This window comes from Hibiscus syriacus, unplaced genomic scaffold (genome assembly GCF_006381635.1).
Source record: "Hibiscus syriacus cultivar Baekdansim isolate YM2019G1 unplaced genomic scaffold, ASM638163v2 tig00110840_pilon, whole genome shotgun sequence".
In the NCBI taxonomy this organism is placed as follows: domain Eukaryota; kingdom Viridiplantae; phylum Streptophyta; class Magnoliopsida; order Malvales; family Malvaceae; genus Hibiscus; species Hibiscus syriacus.
Window position 1 is genome coordinate 1,861,984 of NW_024062887.1, and position 20,694 is coordinate 1,882,677.

At 32.5% G+C, this 20,694-nt stretch overlaps 1 protein-coding gene and 1 pseudogene across 1 annotated transcript; both read right to left on the bottom strand.

The window, feature by feature from the left end:
- Nucleotides 1–515: 515 nt before the first annotated feature.
- On the bottom strand, nt 516–3,272 carry LOC120143285 (putative receptor-like protein kinase At4g00960). Its single transcript, XM_039157647.1, has 7 exons — nt 2,414–3,272; nt 2,199–2,327; nt 1,984–2,108; nt 1,662–1,872; nt 1,331–1,568; nt 1,109–1,253; nt 516–1,032 (listed from the first exon to the last, which is right to left on the bottom strand). Exons 1-7 carry the CDS (start codon nt 3,240–3,242, stop codon nt 715–717), a joined length of 1,995 nt encoding a protein of 664 aa, XP_039013578.1. The 5' UTR covers nt 3,243–3,272; the 3' UTR covers nt 516–714.
- A 7,670-nt stretch (nt 3,273–10,942) lies between these two features.
- LOC120143265 lies at nt 10,943–11,819 on the bottom strand (annotated as a pseudogene).
- Between the last annotated feature and the right edge of the window lie 8,875 nt (nt 11,820–20,694).

Genomic DNA, 20,694 nt, shown 5'->3' on the forward strand with positions numbered 1-20,694 from the left:
TCGATCAAAGGTTTCCTTCTATAAGAGGATAGGTTGAAAAGAGGGAGAAAAAGATGGTCCGGAAAGTTTCTGGTTTTAAACCCAAAAAATGGTATAATTACACTATAAGTCCTCTAATTTTAGTTTTTTTTTTGAATTCAAATTTAATCAAAATTTCACTTTGACCTTTAAATTTAGTTAAAATTTTAATTTAGTCTTCGAAAATAAATTTAGAAAATTTTATACCCTAATTTGGGGTGTGATAATTATGATTCAAGAGTGGTAAAGGTACCCTCCATGACTCCAATTTGTGAGTGAATCAAGACGTAAAAATCAAAGTAGATTTGAGGATAAAGATTTTCTATGCATCTTTACATCATCATTAGTATGTATGTATGTATACAAATAAAATTTCAGGATAGATATAATAAATAAAAAAATAATTAATACCAAAGAGTTTCAAAATCTAATGCCCACCCTCAGCAACATGTAGATCTGCCGGTGGGCGTAGGGACTTCTGTTTTGGCAACCCCTCAGTCTTGGTGCTTCTCCTATTGTAAAATAGTTTATCAGCAAGTACAGAACCTTATTGTGGCGTTGGGCGGAAATTCTATCATGATACTACCCAGTTTTCTCATAAATATTTGATTTTATCTGGTCATTGTATTTAAAATTCTGAGGAAAGAACAAGAACAAAAACAAAGTGATATACTCATTGTCCTCCATGTTTTTGTCTCATCTAGGATCTAACATAGAAATCGTAACTTCATTCTTAGTGAATCGATCTGAATTGTGATTCGAAGACAGCGATGCCTCTGGCTGCACCGTATTGGCAGGGATCATAAAAGCAGGCGTTGACGGCACCGGCATCGACACAGAAGTATCGCTAAGCATAAGAACAACCGAGTTCATGGATGGTCTATTTGCATCATTTTCTTGGACACACAGCAACCCAATATGAACGCTTCTCGTCATTTCGCTTCTTGATCCAGAACCCCTCGAATACTCATCCACTAGGTTTAAACTGGTCCCTTCCCTCCAATTTCTCCAGGCCTGCAAATTGAGGAATGATCAGCAGCAACATATATGTGCAGCGGGAAATAATTAAATGTTAATGTTTTTAACTTACATAGGTAAGAAGATCGGCACCATTGTTACGGAAATGACTGATTTTGTCACCACTGATGATTTCCAAAATCAGTACACCAAAACTGTAAACATCGGATTTAACCGAAAACTTCCCATGTTTCACGTATTCGGGAGCCATGTATCCACTGCATACAATATAACAGGTTAACCAATTTCAAAAGGAATGCCAAATTTTTATCCGGGATTCTAACAATGAACTTACTATGTTCCTGCAACTCTTCTAGTATCATCTCTAGTTTGGTCAGCTCCGAACAACCTTGCCATTCCGAAATCTGAGATTTTCGGAGCCATTTCGTCGTCTAATAGAATGTTCGCAGCCTTTAGATCACGATGAATTATTCGGTACCGAGAATCTTCTTGAAGGTAAAGTAGGCCTCGAGCTATTCCTATTATGATTTTGTATCTCGTGTTCCAATCTAATCGTTGACGTTTGATTGGATCTAAGAGTTCAGTAAATAATGTGAACAGAGAGTACAAATTGACATGAATTGATAAATGCTGGAGTACTGAAATGAAATTGCAGAAAGTATTACCAAATAGAAACTGGTCGAGGCTTGAGTTAGGCACATACTCGAATATAAGAAGCCTTTCTTTTCTTTCCAAGCAAAACCCTTTAAGCCTAACCAAGTTCCTATGTTGAAGCCTTGCCATTACCATAACTTCATTCTTGAATTCCTCGTCTCCATGTCCGGACACAAGAAATAGTCTTTTTACAGCTATCTCTTGTCCGTCATCAAGCCGTCCCTGTAATAATTTTAACAGAATATGAAGGCCAAAACAGATAATATGCTATGTTTCAATCTGTCTTGACCAAACATTTTCTTTGAAAATGTGTTATAATATACATGTAGGTACCTTGTAAACAGCACCAAATCCACCTTGGCCAAGCATGTTGTCCTCTGAGAAATTGTTTGTAGCCTTTCTAACAGATTTCAACTGAAATTGCAGTGATTCCAATGATTCCATGCCATCTTCGTTGTCTGCAGTTTAAAGTAACATTTAATAACAATCCATATTTGAATTAACACCGTGAAAATAGATTTCAGTTCGCACCATGATAATGAACTTACTATTCATCTCTTGCTTTGCCTTCTTCCTTTTTCTTAGAAGGATGCAAATGAAGGCAACTATTGCGACTAAAACCATGACCGGCACGACGATTATCGTGACAGTTCCAGATGAAATTCCTTTCTTATTGTCTGCACAAGCAAGAAAAGTGTTCAGTAACATTAGAATGCAATATGAAAGTTATCATACCTAAAAGGCCATGCCCTTTAGACTTGACCTTTTATCGTTTCTGATGTTTTGTTAGTTGAAGAATCTGCAGGCGAATCACTAGGTGAAGGCGAAAGCGATATCTGGACGGTATCTGCAGTAGGTGTAAAGAATGTATACAGATCCCACCGCATACGACAACTCGGTGTTTCGACGTAACCTCCTTGATAACCACGGCAACATGCTGTGTACCGACGAACCAATGTCCTTAAGCAAGTTAAGCAATCACTCTGGGACAAATCTGGAGGGCACTGCATTAGTGCTTGAATTTCCTCAGCCACGCCAGTTGCATACTTAAGCCTCGAAGACCCCATGGAAGCTTTTGTTGCTACTGCCTCCATCAGTTCTCCCCAAATCTGGTAAAACAGTGTTAAATTCGATGTGGCATCACTAATGGCATTGGGGTTAATTGCTTCCTGTATAGGTTCCAACACTAACACCCCGAAGAAAGACTCGTTCGAATATCGAACTAAGCACGGAATACCGCCATCCCACGAGAATGCAGCCTTCTGATTCTTACAGCTTGATATCAACTGATGAGCAGTGAAGTTGACATAGGTGAAACAATCTTGTTCATCTAAATCCCCTCTGCAAAGTGCTTGAGCATACACTCTGTCCGGTCCTTGGCCGATGGAAGCATTGAAGAAACCGCCATTTATCGATACATTAGCCGGAATCGAAGTGAGGATGTCATCACGGTTCCGACCGAATCGACTGTTAGTGGTGAAGTTACCGGTGTCCAAGCAGGTTTGTGCACTCGTAAGACGAAAACTGAAAACAAGGAGGCAGCAAACCAGAACCAGCTGCTTGGCATCCATCATTTGCTGATAAAAGATCATTTTCAGCCAGCAAAGAGCTTATAAAATATCATCGTGGACGGCTTGCCATGTGAAAACACTTGGTTCAACTCTGAACATCAAATATATAATAATAACAAGAAGGGAAAATTGAGCGTGTTTTCATTGACTTTGTTCAAGAAAAACGAAAAGAGAAAGCGAGTGAACTTCAAGAAACCTACATATATATCCTTCATGGGACTCATATATGCTTATTTTATGGACGAATATAATAATCATTTACACACAAAAAAACAAAGATTATATTTGTGGAAAAATATCTTATTTGTTTCTTTTAATTTTAAGGAGATGTATTAAAATGTGTGTAAGCAAGTGGAGTGGAGGAAACAAATAGAATAATCTGCTGTGTGGTCTGGTTTTCCCTGTACGCCAATCAAAATAGTTGGGCGCTAATGGCTTTTTAGAATCCAAAGATTTGTACTATATTTAAGTGGGATGGCAGGGGAGAATTTAGAAGACTAGTAGGGGATCGATCTACTAAAATTTGTCAAATTACATTTTAATCCTTTAAGTTTTCTAAATTTTAATTTAATCCTTATAATTAATATAAAAAACGTGACAATTTAGTTTCTCAACACTCCAATTTTTTTTAACAATCTAGAGTGATCATAAGGTAGCATCTGTTCATAATTTTTTTTAGTCATTGATAATGTACATACCCGCAACTGTTCAAACTTAAAAATTTTAGGGAGAATAACATTTCCTTTTATTGCTCAATGAATTAAATATTTAAATTATTTAGAAATGCCACTTGTACTCTTTTTTATAAAATTTTATCCTTTAAAGCTTTGGCAATGTTATTGGTAGATACGCAACTCAGTTGCCAAAAACGTGTGTTTTTTTTTCAGGGAAGTTAGTGGGTTGTTTGTTAATTTGGTTGACTATTCTAAGATGCATTCTTTTAAGAAAAGATGGCGCGGCTTCTCAAAGTTCGTCTGTCAACATTATATATTGTAAAATGAATTTAAATTGATCCTAATCCGATTGATGGAAAAACTCAAATGACCTAAGCTTTTTCTTATTTGATGTCTAATCTGCAAGAGACTCAAGTTGGTGAGCAAATCATTTTGATTTGCAAAACGTTAAAAATTAATCGATATAATATAAAGTTTATTTCAATACCACTATGACTTTATCTGATTAAGTGAATTTCTTATTTAATATTATTTTATTATCAATTTCATAATATATATTTTATCGGATAATTTTTAAACGTCGGTTTATATATCGAAGGTTATAAATAACACTTAGGGTGCGTTTGGTTCACGAAATGTAAAATTACCAGTGCGAATAAAAGATTACCAGGGAATAGGATTACTGGGAATGTTGTATTTTGTATTTGGTTGGTTTAGCAGGAATGTAAGATTACCGTGTTTGGTTAAAGGAATAAAAGATTATTGGAATGTATATTTGACCAAATTGTCCTTATTATATATTTGTATAATATTACAAATTGTAAAATATTTATATATATTTTTTAAAAAAATTAAATTCATAATATTTATATTTTTTTTACAAAATTAAAAATATAAAAAAGTTTAATGAAAGATTAAATTTTTTTTAACCCCTGAACTTCATATAAAATTTTAATTATAGAATTTTTTTGTAAATCTAAAATAATTTAAGGATAAATTTGTAATTTAACCTTCGTAAAATTTTTATTATTCAATGATAGAAGAAATATATTTTTGAAAAAAAAAATTTAAGGGCATTTTAGTCCAAAACGTCGGTAATGTTACAATACCTAAGGGAAGGGAGGTAATGACATTCCCGGTAATATACCCCAAAAAATCTACTATTGGTAATAAAACATTACCGGGAATGAGATTCCCGGCCAACCAAACATGAAAATGTGAGATTCCTATTCCATGAGAATCCCACAATCCTTGAATCAAACACCCCCTTAAAGTTATTTGAAATATACGATGGATAATAATATTTAATTCAAACTTAAAACACTTGCACTCCGACAATTTACAAATAAGAAACACAAGTTGTGGAACTTACACAATGCCTTCCAATTAAAAGCATGAAATGAAAGACCAACAAGATTGTCAAAGTTTATGCATTACTAATAAATACCCTAACTTTTAAGTCTTACTTACAAATAAACCTATCATTCCCTAATTGTATGGCTAAGGTCGTTGATTTTAATTTAATTTCCTTCGTCCATCATTCACTTAGCTTTTATTTCTTCTCTGCAGATTTGATTCTATTCATTAATCATGAAATGTGAGACTCGTTAAAAATCTCCTTAATCCTAATCCGAGAGAAAGAGTACACTACATTCGGAAAAGGAACTAACACAAAGCTCAAATTCGGTTATGTTCTTAAAACTCCCCTACAATGCTTTTGTAATTGAAGATTCTTTCAACGCCACAGAGTTACCAAATTCAGTTCTAAACATCGGGTATTTATCCACTCCTCTATCATCGTTCTCAATAAGCTTCGAATATCCTATATACATACAATCTATGAAATTTGACTGAGCGTAGAAAAACAAATTATAGCGGCTGAAAGATTCATAGATTATTACCTTCAAGAAGGAGATCAACCATGGAAGGGTATGGAGCAATATGAGTTCCTTTCAGGTCATCATTCAGTTTCGACGGCGAGACCGGACCGATATCCTCCCAACGATAATTTGATCCATCATCAGAGCAAATACGCCACTTAGACATTCCGTCAACGATAATTTCTCTTACTCAAGGAAACACATGCTCTCTTTTTATCAAATACGTTAGCTTTTTGGATTTTCCCCATTTTCAGAAGACCAAAAAAATGAAAAAGATCATTAATGATAAGAGGGATCAAACCGTGCAGTTGTGTTATAGTTCGTCGGTGAGAGGCCTGATTTGGTCGCCGGGACATACAAACGACGACGTTGGTAGGAATCGTTTGAGAGCTATTGTTGTTCCAGAGAAGAAGCTTTGAGGGAATAAGAGTTTAAATGATTTTAGGGTTCGGGTAGGAGAAAAAGAGGATTATATATTTAACATTTTACGGCGTTTATATAAAAAAATGCCACTATTGATTACACTATTGTGGCGTTTGTTAAAAAACGCCACTATTGATTAAAACTATTACGGTGTTTTTCTAAAAACGCCATTATTGATTAACACTATTACGACGTTTGTCTAAAAATGCCACTATTTATTATCACTATTGCAGCGTTTTAAGAATAAATGACACTATATGTGTAATCTATTGCGGCATTTGTGGTATAAATGCCGCTAATTTACCGATCTATTGTGGCGTTTTGGCTAAAACGCCACTATATGTTAATCTATTGCGGCGTTTATATAAACGCCGCTAATTTACCACTCTATTATGACGTTTGTTAAAAAACGCCGCAATAAACCATCCTATTACGGTGTTTTTTGTAAAAACGCCGCTATATGTCAAATCTATTACAACATTTTTACAACAAACGCCGCTAAAGTATCAATTTGTGGCACTACGATTGTAAACGCTGCTATATGTTTAACTTTTGTGGCGTTTTCTCTCCAAACGCCGCTACATATCAGTTTTGCTGTAGTGAAGTATGTCTCAATCATGCCAGTAAGGTCGACATCATTGCTTAGATAAAACCTCGTGCATGATAGTGGCAATCTATAATGTAACGAAGATACTCTTATACTACCAAGTTGAACCCTTGTTTCTATGTTGAACTTCAACTCGTCTTGTTGATTTTTTTTGGAAACAAATGGTTAACGATTTGCAATCGTAAAAAACAGTTGTACGAATAGTTGTCATGTTAGAAAAAAAACTAAAAAAAACTCAAGACTTGGAAGTGAAAGACTGAATTTGTTTTAGTTTTTATTTCTTCAAATGAGTAAAATGGCTTTAACTCACACATATTAATAGTTTCTAAATATGATTAAATTACCACTGAAAAGTTGGTGAAATGGTACAATATTTGGCCTATGTGAAATACATGTTTTTATATGCACTGTTAATGCACCACTGAATTTTTTTTTTATATGAAGTGATAATGCACCATTAAAATGTTTTTTTTATTTGAGTTGATATATCACTAAAAAGTGTTTGAAAGGGTGCATTATTTGGCCTATGAGAAATACACATTTGCCTGATATGAATTGGTTTTTTACCACTTGCACCCGTTTTTTTTTTTTTGAAAAGTTGCAATATTGTTGCATTAAATGATCTCTGAAAAGTTGTTGAAACAACGTAATAATACCTCTAAAAAGTTGTTGAAATGGTGCGATAATTTCCTCTAAAGAGATGCATTAAATGACCTCTGAGAAATGGTTGCCCAATCCACAATTACGAAGGAAGTTGAGGGATCGTCTTGAATCTAGTCGAATTCATAATGATATGAATGATCCTCCGAGAGAGCAAGGTCTGCCAAAGCTTTGTGGCCACTGCAGAGGTGAAGGCCACAATAGGAAGCACTGCCCATATCACCCAAAATATCGAGCGGGCTGATAAACCCTTCGTAAGTGTATTCCCATGTTGCATGTTGTATATTTCACATATAATTGCAAACTATAACGTTTAACTAAACTCAAATTTATACATATATTTAAAATATTTTTCAACAAAATAAATAATTTTTCCTCTTCTTCTTCCTCTCAATTTTTACATTATTATTTTTTTCTTTTTCTCATTCCTCTCGATAAGTCGTTTGCTACGTCGGCTTGGTAAGTCTTCTTCTCCTCCTCCTCCCCCCCCTTTCATCTCCTTATGTTGATCAAGAATCGACTTTATTGATCTTTCACCCACTTCTCATCTGAAGACAAGCTTGAATCTGAATCATTAGTATCAAAGTAATCAAACCCAAAATGATCTTTCAAAAATTGCCTGAAATACTCTTCCCATAAATGTATGATTTGGTTTTGTATAACTCTATCAACTAACTCAACTCCTATTTATAGTTAAAATTTGTGAAAATGAATGTTGGAACTCGTCATGTGGGCATGACGAGTTCCAACGGCTACTTTTTCGAATCTAAATGACTATATATTTTGAACCCAAAGAAGTGACGAGTTCCAAAGTTTTTTTTTTCAAAATATTCAATTCAAATTAAAAATATAAAAAATAATAATATTTAAAAGGAACTCGTTTACTAAAAAATATTAAAATAATACACGATGAATTTAAAAATAATATCTCATGGAACTCGACACTTCAAGGTGACGAGTTCCTCTTGCATTATAGAAATTATCGTAGATCCCAAAATAACTTTCTGACTTCCGTAATTTCCTCTCTTTTTTCAGGACATGGTAACGGGCCAAAAAAACCCATAAATGAAGATATAATGGTAGACTTAATGGGAGAACAAGTGGAGTTGGTGCCCATTAGAGCTAAGTCGTGGGAAACATTGGTGGAAAAATTGAATAATAGCCCAGCTAATGAAGAGGAGGTTGTAAGAGTTGTTTCGACCTTTAGGTATAACGAATTGTCATCAAAGAGCAATAGACGCCTTAGACCCCTACTGCAAAAACAGAAACGATATGGATCTTTGGGGAAAATCCAAAAAAGATATTTGACGAGTTTGGAAAGAAAAAGGTGGTCTCGTGCAAGTAGAAAGAAGAAGAAATAAGTGACTGAGGTGGAGCTTTCTGAACCAGATAGTAGGTCTATTTTGGACTCTGATATACTAGTGAGAAATTTGCATTCAGTGACAATTACTTTTGTCACCAAATGATGTACATTTTCGTCATTAATAAATCATATCGTCACCAATAACACAATAATTTCATTTTATACGTGACGAAAAAAAATTGTCACATTGTTAGTAACGTAGTATATCGTTGTCACCTAATAGTAGCATGGATGACATTTATATATAACGTCACATATAATTAATATTCAATGACAACTAATTATGTCACTAAATTATGTAAAATTTTGTTATTAATGATTTATATCGTCACGAATAATACATTAAAATCAACCTATATGTGACGAAAGAGATATTGTCACATTTTTAGTGACATAATATAAATGTTACCTAATAATATTATGAATGACGTTTATGCATAACGTTACTTTATAATTTATATTCTATGATAGTTGGTTACATCACTAAATTAAATAAGAATTTGTTATTGATAATTTATATTGTCACAAATAATGCATTAAAATCAACTTATATGTGTCGAAAGAAATATTGTAGAAAAGCACAAATAATTTATATTCTATGACATTTTTAATGACAATATATATTAAAATAAAATTATTTATACAAATCTAAATAAAAAATAAAATGGTTCACTTATTGCAAAATAATAAGATTTAAACAAATATTTCACTAAATACATAATAATTTCATTTCTATAAATATAAAAATGTTTAAATGTTTACAGAAAATAAAAATAATACGATAATAATATGACTTGTAGAATATTTCGTTGTAACAATCTCAATCCAAACCTTGAGTCGATTGTGGTTCTGTTGATGTTGAGTTTGTGGTATCATTTGAAGCTACAAATTAAGATAATCAATATTAGTTACTACAATTAATATTATATAATAATTTTTATTTGATTAAATATATTGTTTACCTGAAAATTGAAGTGATGGGACTTGAATTTTCAATTGTTGTATCTGGATCAATTTCTTCATGTGTTTGATTTGGAGCATCAGTAACTTGTTGAGGTTCAGATTCTTGGGTTCGATTTAGTTTACCGGAGACTTTTTGAGTTTCATTTTCTTATGTTCCAATCCTTTTACGAGATACTTTGCCTTGTGTCATCCTAAAACATATAGAAAAACTATTATAAATACTTTCACCAGCTTTTGCAATCGATTGCTCTTAGATATTAGAGGGAAATGCAAAGACGCATTAAACCACAACCAAAATCATCAATTATTATAGCACATCTACTCTCCACTGGCAGAGCATTCTACAACTTAATTCATAAACGCAACAGTTCGGTTACACTGAGAGAATGATTCATTTGCAATTCAACTACATTAATAATTATGCTAAATTACAAAATTTTGCAAACTTACACTGAAATGATGCTAATAACAATATTTTCAATCAGTTTAAATGGAAATGTAAATAAATTAACATAAACAAAAAGAATGATATAATTTCAAAATTCACAAACACATGCACCTAAAGGAAGCATAAATACATAGCAGAGTTTGAGCATACCTTGTGAAGGTGAAATTTTACATCTTAAACATTTATTTATTAAATGAAGAATTATCAATGTGAAAAGGAAACAAGACATGCACAGGTTTTTGAATGAGTTTTCCAATCAGATTGCACAATATCAAATAATAAAAGCAGCAACGTTTAGCAAAATTGAAGAAAAAACTAACAATTATTTTGTAAAAAGCAGCATCATTTAGCAAAATTTAAAAGAAAAAAACTAACAATTATTTTGTAAAAAACATCAGCATTTAACAAAAAAATCAAAAATCGAATAAAAAAAACTAACCCTAAACCATATGAATTCAACAATATCGAAAAACCATATTTAACAAAGAAGAAAATAAATTTAAAAGAAAACAAACAATTACCTGCAAATTAAAGTTGGAGAAACCTTTGACTACTGCAATATGAATCAAAACAAAAAATAATTATAAAAATAATAAAACTATAAAGCAAAATTATCTCAATATAGAATATAGTGTAGACACCCGTTTTGTCCGGGATTTTTATTGTTATTATTTTTATTTTTATAATTATTAAATATTAAATATTAATTTGGTGTTATGTGGCACATACTCTTTATGTTTGTGTAAGTGCGGGTTGTACCTCCCTCTACCATATATGTTGCAATTGTCCAAGGTGCTCCGACAAAACCCAGCACTGTTGCATGATCTCCAACCTCCTGGCGCAAAATCATAACGGACTCCCCAACAAAATGTAGTTTCTCCAAGTCAATAGGATGCAATGCCTTCAAGCAATCCTCAGAGTGCATCGGTGAATGAATGACAGGACCCCTTACTTCTTCAATGTTAAACGGGACACCGAATGCAGGTAGTGGAGTAAGATTATAACTCCATCAGGACGGAAAGCTTCCCAAAGCTGCAAAGAAATTTCCACAATGAGATCAGTTGTCTCAGACCTCTCTCTGAAGGACGGATATTTCTCTGCAAGCTTTCTGTAAACAATCATATACCTTCCTGCTTGGCGCATCATCCATGCAAGAGGCCTACTTACAGGATCTCCTCTTGCAGCTTTAACCAACAATGGATCAGTAGTAGAAGAAGAGCAAGCTACGGAGAACTTCTTAATTCTCATTCTTTTAGGAGAAGAAACAAAAGCTCCAGGGAAATTACTAGTTTCATTTGAGTTAAAACCCAACCGCACTGTCAAGCTTGAGGATTTAACTCCCACGGAACTGCAACCACTTGCTAGTGAAAAGCAGCTCCAAGAAGGGAGACTTAAAATAAAGAAAATGGGGAAGTGGGTTGTGTAGAGAGTGAACGGCGGCAGAGGGTTATTAAAAATGAAGTGTAGGTTTATATTAAACCTAATTAAATTTTATTAAAATACTTCACATATTGCCGTTTAGGGATAGAATTAGCCCATTTTTCTTGATTTGGGTGAATCATTGTAAGGGTCCTGTCCATGTTTAAATTATCACATTTTGGTCCTCATTTCAAGGCTTTTTCTTTTTTAAATTTGTGAATCTAGCCCCTTAGTTTTCATGGAATTTTATTTTAGTCATTAGTGCCTTTTTATTATGTTTTCCTTTCTTTTACATTTAAAATCTTTTATTATTAAAATATATTTTTTATTTATGGTTTTGATATTATTTAAAGATTACTTATTAAAATAGTAAAAAGATTTCTCTTTAGAAATTTTAAAATTATAAAATAATTGAAGTAAATACTATTTTTAACCATTTCATAATAAATAATTACTCCAATGCAAAGTTTGATTCAATTAAAAATGTGTTTGGAGGAACAATAATAATCCTAAAAAAAATTCAAAACACATACATGTTTTATAATATTAGCTTTTTTATATATATAAAAGAGTAATATTTTATATTTTAAAATTATTGATGTTATATGTATCTAAATATACTAAAATTTTATGGGTATTTCTATGATCAAATATAAATATCTATTTTTTTCTAAACACTTTGATGTAACATCATGGAAAACATAGAAGTATAATAATATATAAAAATATCATGGTCATTTCTTTTTTACGATTTATTATTTTATGTTTTACTCTAAAAAATCGTTGAATATGAGATAATCTAATATAGAATAATGTAAATAAAATAAAAAAACACAAAAAAAAACTCTATACATTGTATTATTTAATAAGGATGTTAGATTATCTTCTTTTTTAACATTAAGTGACATATTTTCATGACGTCTTTTAAAATCGTCATATAAAAATAAGAGATAAAAACAAGTGACAAATAATTGATTTTGTCGTGCTAAAATAATTTTTTGTGACAATAATAAAATGTCACTTTTAGTGTCTTATAAAACATGACAAATTAAATTGTCACAAATAAAACTTATTAATGACAAATGTGCAGCGCCACTAATTCAAATTGAATCGTCATTATAATAAATCGTCACTAATACCTGTTTTTCATTGGAGACGATTTTACAACGTCATTATTTTATCTAAATGTCATTAAAAGGCTTCCCACAAAAAATTTGGTGAGAAGATTTTGGCGCCAAACATATATTAATCAATGACCATTTTTAAAATTGTCATAAAAGATATATCATTAATCAATAAATATGACGAAAATAAAAAGCGTCACATTATAGTATATTTTGTGATGATATACGTAACGTCATATATAAATTTTGTCATAAATTGATAAATTTGTTGTAGTATGATTTGCATGTTTCAGTTTTCTGACCTTTAGTTTGTTGATTTACTTGGATCGAGGCAAAGGATTATGAGTTTCCCCTTATTGTCGCTATAACCTTTCGATATTTAGAGCCTTCTAATTGTTCTCTGTCCCGTTAGGTAGGGGTGAAAGCTACGCTTATGTGAGAAAAATTATTTTTCTCCACATGGGCTTTAGCAAGTAACCTCTAGGGTACATGCCTTATATTTACGAGTGAAACATTGAGTTGCCTCACATGGACATAGGGAAATGTATCATCTCAAATTGAACTTGATTCATTTTAAGCCTATAATGGGTGAGGATCGAGGGTCTGGCAAGCTCAAGGGAGCACCAGCAAAGGACAATTCGAGGACCCTGTTAGTGATACCAATACTCTGCCCGCCTTATGCTGAATCTCTTTCCGTAGACACAAAGGGGAAACTCATTCTAACTTTTTTCTCGAATTTATTTTTGCAATAAGTATGAGAACTAGAAAAACATGCAGTTAGGTTTTATATTTTCGTACAAAGCTTGTGAACTAGATATCATGCGGTTAGGATTTTTTTATGAATAACAAAGCATGTGGGTAGATATCATGTTGGGTAGGATCTACTAAAGCATGATTGGGTAGCCAGCATGTGAGGGTAGGTTTTATTTGATGTTTACGGTACCCATTATCTTGTTGTTTATCTTATGTGCACTAACCCGTTTTTGTTCTATGTTTATTTTATTGCATTTGCATCCTCATGTCATCGAGGGGTGTTAATTCGCAAGTGATTGGCTAACAAGAAGGCTGACCATATTGAGGCAAGAAATTCTCCACCATGTATTCAAAACTGGGAGATATAGAGATGTTCAAATGATCCATGAAGAAGGGCACCCGATGAATGAAGAGATCTAAAACTGATTGAAGAATTCCTTTAAAGGTGCAAAGGCCAAGATGTTGACTCAGAAGATATATATAGCCATAACAAGGACGAGAAGACCATTCATAAAGACATGAAGACCACTTCGCATGGGAGGTAAGAATGAAGATTTCAAGATTCAAGACATCCGACGTCATCAAAGGTGATAAAATACGCGACAACTTTGTGGTATAATGTTAGATTCCATGAAGAATGCGGCTCGAGGAAATGAAGAGTTGAAGAATCACAATTGTATTTTGACTACATGGTGTACTTACTGAATTCTTGTTGTCCAAGTGAACGATTGTTCTATAAGTGGTCACTTTTGGGATTAACACCTCGTGCATTTGCATTTTGCATTTTGCATTGCATGTATTTATTTAAGCATTTTATATGCATTAACTATGAAAACACGGAAATAACTTATGAAATATTTTTGTTAGTGTTGAGTTAATCGATTGACGGAATCGGCCAAGAGGGGGGTGAATTGGCAATTAAAAAATTTGTGGAAGCTTTTCCAGAAAATTAAAAGTAATTGCACAACGATTTAGAGTGGTTCAACTTTATCAACCAAAGTCTACGTCCACTACCTTAGCTATCCACACTAAGGATTTTCCAACAAATTCACTAATTTGTTCTTTCTTTTGAGGCCAAAGAGATAACCTTATAACTCCCTCAAGAATATACCCCAATTCTTGAGAACACTCTTTTCTCAAAGAGAAGATTACAAATTTACAAACTTACAAGAAAAACCTCACAAGGAAAATATGTTTGCACAATTCTAGAACAAAGAAAGAACACTCAAGAATAAATACGATTGAGCACAATAAGTGTTCTTGAAAGAAAAATGATTATTGAATGAAAAATAGGCTTGAAATGCTCAAACTTGAGGTTTGACGCTTTCTCTTTTATTCTCTCTTGATTCTAGTTGCTTGTTGTTGATCAATGGCTTCTAAGCTTGCTTAAATACACCTTGAATCACTTCTGAACGTTGAGGATCATTAATGAAGTTATTGTAGCCGTTTAAGTGTGAAAACAATTAATATTTCTGCTTGGAGCGTGGGGGGAATCGGTACCCCTGATGGGGAATCGGTTCCCTAAGTGTAAAATTCAAATATTTCGACCGTTGAACAGTGGGGGGAATCGGTACCCCTTGGGGGAATCGGTTCCCTCCGAGCATACTGGAATTCTCGGAGCCAAACCATTCAGGGGGGAATCGGTTCCCTCTGAGCAATCTGGAATTTTTGGCTTTGAAATGGTTCAAAATATTTTGTAAAATCGTTTTGAAATTATTTTAAGATTAAAACTTAATTTTACACTTGAGTAAGGATTTGAAATGAACTTTGAAATACTTTGAGTAATATTTTGATATTCAATTTAAAATATCGAATATGCTTAGAAAAATCATTTTCAAAATTAAAATTCTTTTAATTTAATTTGTTATATCAAAACATCAAAATGTTTTCAACAATCTCTCCCTTTTTGGTATAACAAAACATTTTAAGATTTTCTAATTTCAAAATGAATTTTGATTTTGAAAAATACTACTCACCCTTACTTTAAATCTACTCCTCTATAAAAACGCTTTTATCTCCCCCCTTTTTGTTAAATAAAAAAGGCTCGTAAAAGATTTTAAACAAGGTTTTGAAATCATTTAGCCAATTGATTATATATATATAGCTTAAACTGCTAAGAACACAATCAAAAGAGAGGTTAGCCATTCGTTTCATAATCAATATTCATAAACATGTAATGTATAATTGGTCATATATGTCTAAATATGCAAAATAAACACGAAATCCAAATCAAATGTATTAAACATAAGTTCGAACAACCAAAAATAAACAATTCAAAAGCATTCAAAATGTTTTAACAATAATGCAATTATCCAAGTTCAATCCAAACAAGCAAAGCAAAGATCAAAGTTCAAGCATCCGTAGGAGGATCGGGAGGAGGGAAATGAGCTCGCATCGCTGCCATTTCATGAGTGAGTTCATTAATACGAGCGTTGGTTGCTTCATTGTTTGTATGCATCTCCTGGAGAATTTCCAATTGTTGAGCTTCCATAATCGAGAAGTGAGATTCTATGGAAGTGAAGCAAGAATCCAAGGATACATAACGGAAATCAAATGTCTCCATAAATGATTGAAAATATGGAGGCACATGATCTTCTTGCTGAGCTTGTTCCTCGTGTTGTTCCGGCTCATCGTCGGCTTCGTCAATATCTTGCATTAATTGTTCAAGCTCGGGATCATCGTCAGCTTCTGGTGGAGCTTGAGAAGAGCTAGCTCTCGGAGTATTTTCAGAAGATCAAACCCATTCACCAGTGTCCTTATTCTTTATCCATCCCGCTCTCATTAAGGAAAGAAGATTAATTTGTTTCTTGAGAGGAAAGACGACATCTAGACCTACCCTAAGTCCGGCTTTAGAAAATAGATTACTCAGAATGCAACCGTAAACTAGAGATGAACAGAGTTTCTTATTTGGAACTTGGTTTACGGTTTCAACAATTTCAGCAAAAATAATCTCAGGAAGATTTATTTTAAGATTGTTTTGGAAGCAATGTAGCCACCAAAGATCTAAAGCACGAAGAGTAGAGTAACGACCTCCGGATGGTCGAAACCACCAAGAAATCATTAGATGAAGAAAACGATCATGAAGATCTAAGACACTCGCACTATCCCTTCTTTTATAACGAGAACCTAAAAACTGTTTTTCATTTGATATACCATCATTATCTAATCCTAATTCATTAGCTATGTAAGCCGAGTCAAGATGGATGAATTATCCTAGGAGATAGGAATGAACTGCTATGGTTTTGGTTTGAGCTCGGTTTTTAACACACACGACATTATAATAGAATATGCGAACAAGTTGATGGTAAACTATAGGTTCAAGGTCACAAAGTTTATCAAATTTCCACTCTTGTAAAAGAGGAAGATATCTAAAATTGATATCTATCATAGTTTGATGAGAAGGGATACGTTCTTTTCTAATTTTGTAAGATTCAAAATATTGATAATACCAAAAACGATGATTTCTAGGACCAGGATGATTAAAACACGAGTTTTGGATAGTCATATTAGGGTCAACAGGATTAGGAATAGGAATTTTAGGAATAGGTGAAGGATTTGAAGGTGGTTGGATTGACGGATTGAGCGACTAGATGATGACCTAGCACGTTTAGGATTGGACATGGTTTAGTAAATTGGAATAGAATGGATAACCTACAATTTAGAAAACACATGTATGCAATTCAATCAATCCCAAAACTCAATTGAGTTCTCAATATTTCAAGGTTCTCTTAAACTAATCCAAATGGGCAAAGTTTTTGAAAAACTTATGGAAAATGAGATTTTGAAAATCAATATATGTATAGTTTTCATAACAACAACATAATTCAATCAAAACACAATAATTTTTTTTTATTTCAAAAATTTCAAAAATTTTGGAAAAAATCTTGTGTTTTTTATGAAATTAATTGTAAAAATTTAGTTTCTAAACACTAATAAGCAATGCCCGATCACTATTTCTATTTAGAACTAATTGAAACTAGTCTTATGTTCAAAATCAATTAAATAGAGAGTTTAGAAAAATTTACCTTGAAAGATGAGATTGAGTGGATTTTGATGTTGTTTGCAAGATTTTAATGATACTAGCAGGTTTAGAAGATGATATTTGAAGAATTCCAATAAGAAACGTTGATTTGAGGCAAAAATGGAGATAGGAAGATAGTAGAGAGGGGAACGACGTGAAGAATGAGAGAAAAGAGTTTGAGGCAAAGAAAGAGTTCTGGGCGTGATATAACCAGAACCCTCAGGGGGTATCGATTCCCCTAGGGGGGAATCGGTTCCCCTTCAAAGGGGGAATCGGTTCCCCTTCAAGGGGGTATCGATTCCCTCTGCCCTATAATTCAAAAATCTGTATTTTAAACACTCAATATGCTAAATTAATCTTCTCTAGTGGTATTGGCAACTCATATATCAAAAATTAATTATGTTCAATCAATCAAATTAATCCTTAAACTACATTTGAACATAAAGTTATTTTTTCATCAAGAATCATAAACTCCCCCTAACTAATAGCAATAAATGTAATCAGAAATTACTATTATAAGCATTTTTCATTTAGTCTTAAAAGTGCTAAAATTATTTTAAACACCAAGTGAAGATAGGTCAGTTAAACCTAATTCTCTCCTAAGTGTCCAAAAACGTTCATTGTCTAAAGGTTTTATAAAGATATCTGCTAATTGATGCAAAGTATCAACAAATTCTAGAACTACATCTTCCTTAGTGACATGGTCTATAATGAAGTGATGTCTTATTTCAATGTGCTTAGTTCTAGAGTGTTGGATGGGATTTTTAGTGAGACAAATAGCACTAGTATTGTCACACTTGATAGGAATGGTATCTACTTCAATTCCATAATCAAAAAGTTGTTGTTTCATCCATAAAATGTAACACCCCCAACCCGTACCCGTACCCGACCCGGATCCGAGTCTGAGGTGTCACATTGACTTTTCAAACTTTGACTCTTGACAAAATTCAAGAAAATTTAAAACTTTCATTAAAGTAAAAGTGGTTTATTTACATAAATTGACCACAAAAAACAAAAAATCGATCAGAGCATATTTAACTCAATCAATTAGTACATGCCAACTATATTCAAAATAACCATAACCATTTAAATCATATATTTTCTGATCTGAAATTTTGTAAGGAAGATGATGACCTATCTTACTCTTCTTCACTTCTCTTTTAGCTTCTGTAAACTACATGTGAAACAATCACACGCTAAGTGTATGACTTAGTGAGGCATAAAAACTTATAATGCACTTTATAACATATATCAATACATGCATGTTCTGTTCTATCATGCTATACCAAATTACATGATTTCCTCATATCATGTAAAATCATATCAGATTAATTAACAATAAATACATACATACACATAAATCATCATTAGCAGTTTATCATGTAATCACATACTTTTATGCTTACCCTTTTCAATCAAACACTATACACACACAACATCATATCACTAACATATATTTGTTTATATCTCTTGATTAGCCCATGTACATATGTGAGAACTATAGATATGTGAGTCTATGGAGGTTGTGCACTAATGCTGTCACCACAGCTCATATAAATGCACCGAAGTGCCATGCAGAATTGCACCGTAGTGCCACGTAGAATTGCACCGAAGTGCTATATAAGATTGTCCCTAAGGACCACGTAGAAAATTCCTTAAGAATCATATACATATGCCAAGGATCAAGTATGTGTCTCAAAAGACCTCACACATGTTACAAAGAATACATATATGTCCCGAAGGACCGCGTAGACCCTCGACCCTTGGTATGCCAACTATACCCCTAGCTCTCATGACACACAACATGGGCATTTTCATTTATATCATTTCATATTCACACATGCATATTAATTATCTTTTATCACATGTCTGATCTTTTATAATCATGTAATCACATAGCTCATTTCATTTCTTGTAAAATCACATATATCATGTAATACATATAACTTATACACTTTCTCATATGTTCACATGGTTCACATCACATGAATCATATCTTTTCATATAGTTTATGTTTTATTCTCTTATATTCCCATACATGTAATACATATCAGGCATGGTTACACAACTCATTTCTATATAACTTGCATATACCTAAATTCTTTTTCATATACTCACATAGTCATATAGTATAGTATTTCATATAACCTCATGAATCACCTCACATGGATACATACTCAAATACTCATATTTACATATCACTTAAATTATTCATATTTACCTAATCCATTGTCATATAGCTTCTATCACCAAGTCACTTATCTAATCTCTTATTCTCATACGTTCATATTTATCATATAACATATAAGTTTTATTGCATATTTATATCTCATTTCTACATCACTAATTCATAATATAATTTACATCATATCATCTACCTTATTCTGTATTTCTTGGTATGCACTTACATTACCTAACCTACATTATACTTATAAACCTGAATATATTACTTATATTATTTCTTTTATATACAATTTAATCTATTTACTTAATTCAATTCCGTACAACTCCTATAATCATTTCATATCACTCCATAGCTTCTATTATACAACTAATGTATCATAATTTTATTTAAGCATATGAATCTTTCTCCTCTATCTTATCTTATATGCTCATAGTATCACTAAAGTTCAAGTCTCCTAGTTAATATATTATTTATGTAACCTTTGCTTACTTAGTTCATATCCCTCTCATAAACTCACTTTTACCATATTCTCATATTATTACTTAAATTATCTAATAGCATGTATTCACGTAGTAATATTTCATTTATATATATGTATATATCAAAGATCTTATCACATAACTTATCTTTTATATTTATATAATTTATTATCATATCATATGGTTTATATCATCATAACATAGCACATATTCACATCAACCATATAATACATATATACAATAACATGTCAACACATATAAATCATACACACGTATACTTCTATTTATGAATTCATGCATTTTACTATGGAAAATAGACTTGTCGCAAGTCTTATTTCCATTTAACATCATATACTACTAATATGCACTCACCTGGCCTCACTAGTCCATTCCAATCTCTTATCTTCCCTTTTATCGATCTTACTTGTCAATGATTCTGGAACTCGTTTAGGCTCTGAATCTACATAATTATAC

Excerpts from the sequence above, each read along its gene's own strand:
- LOC120143285 (XM_039157647.1), bottom strand. The coding sequence starts at position 3,242 with ATGATCTTTTATCAGCAAATGATGGATGCCAAGCAGCTGGTTCTGGTT. Across the intron at positions 2,109-2,198 it reads GGCAAAGCAAGAGATGAATA|ACAACGAAGATGGCATGGAA; the intron begins GTAAGTTCATTA and ends TTTAAACTGCAG. Across the intron at positions 1,873-1,983 it reads GATTTGGTGCTGTTTACAAG|GGACGGCTTGATGACGGACA; the intron begins GTACCTACATGT and ends AAATTATTACAG.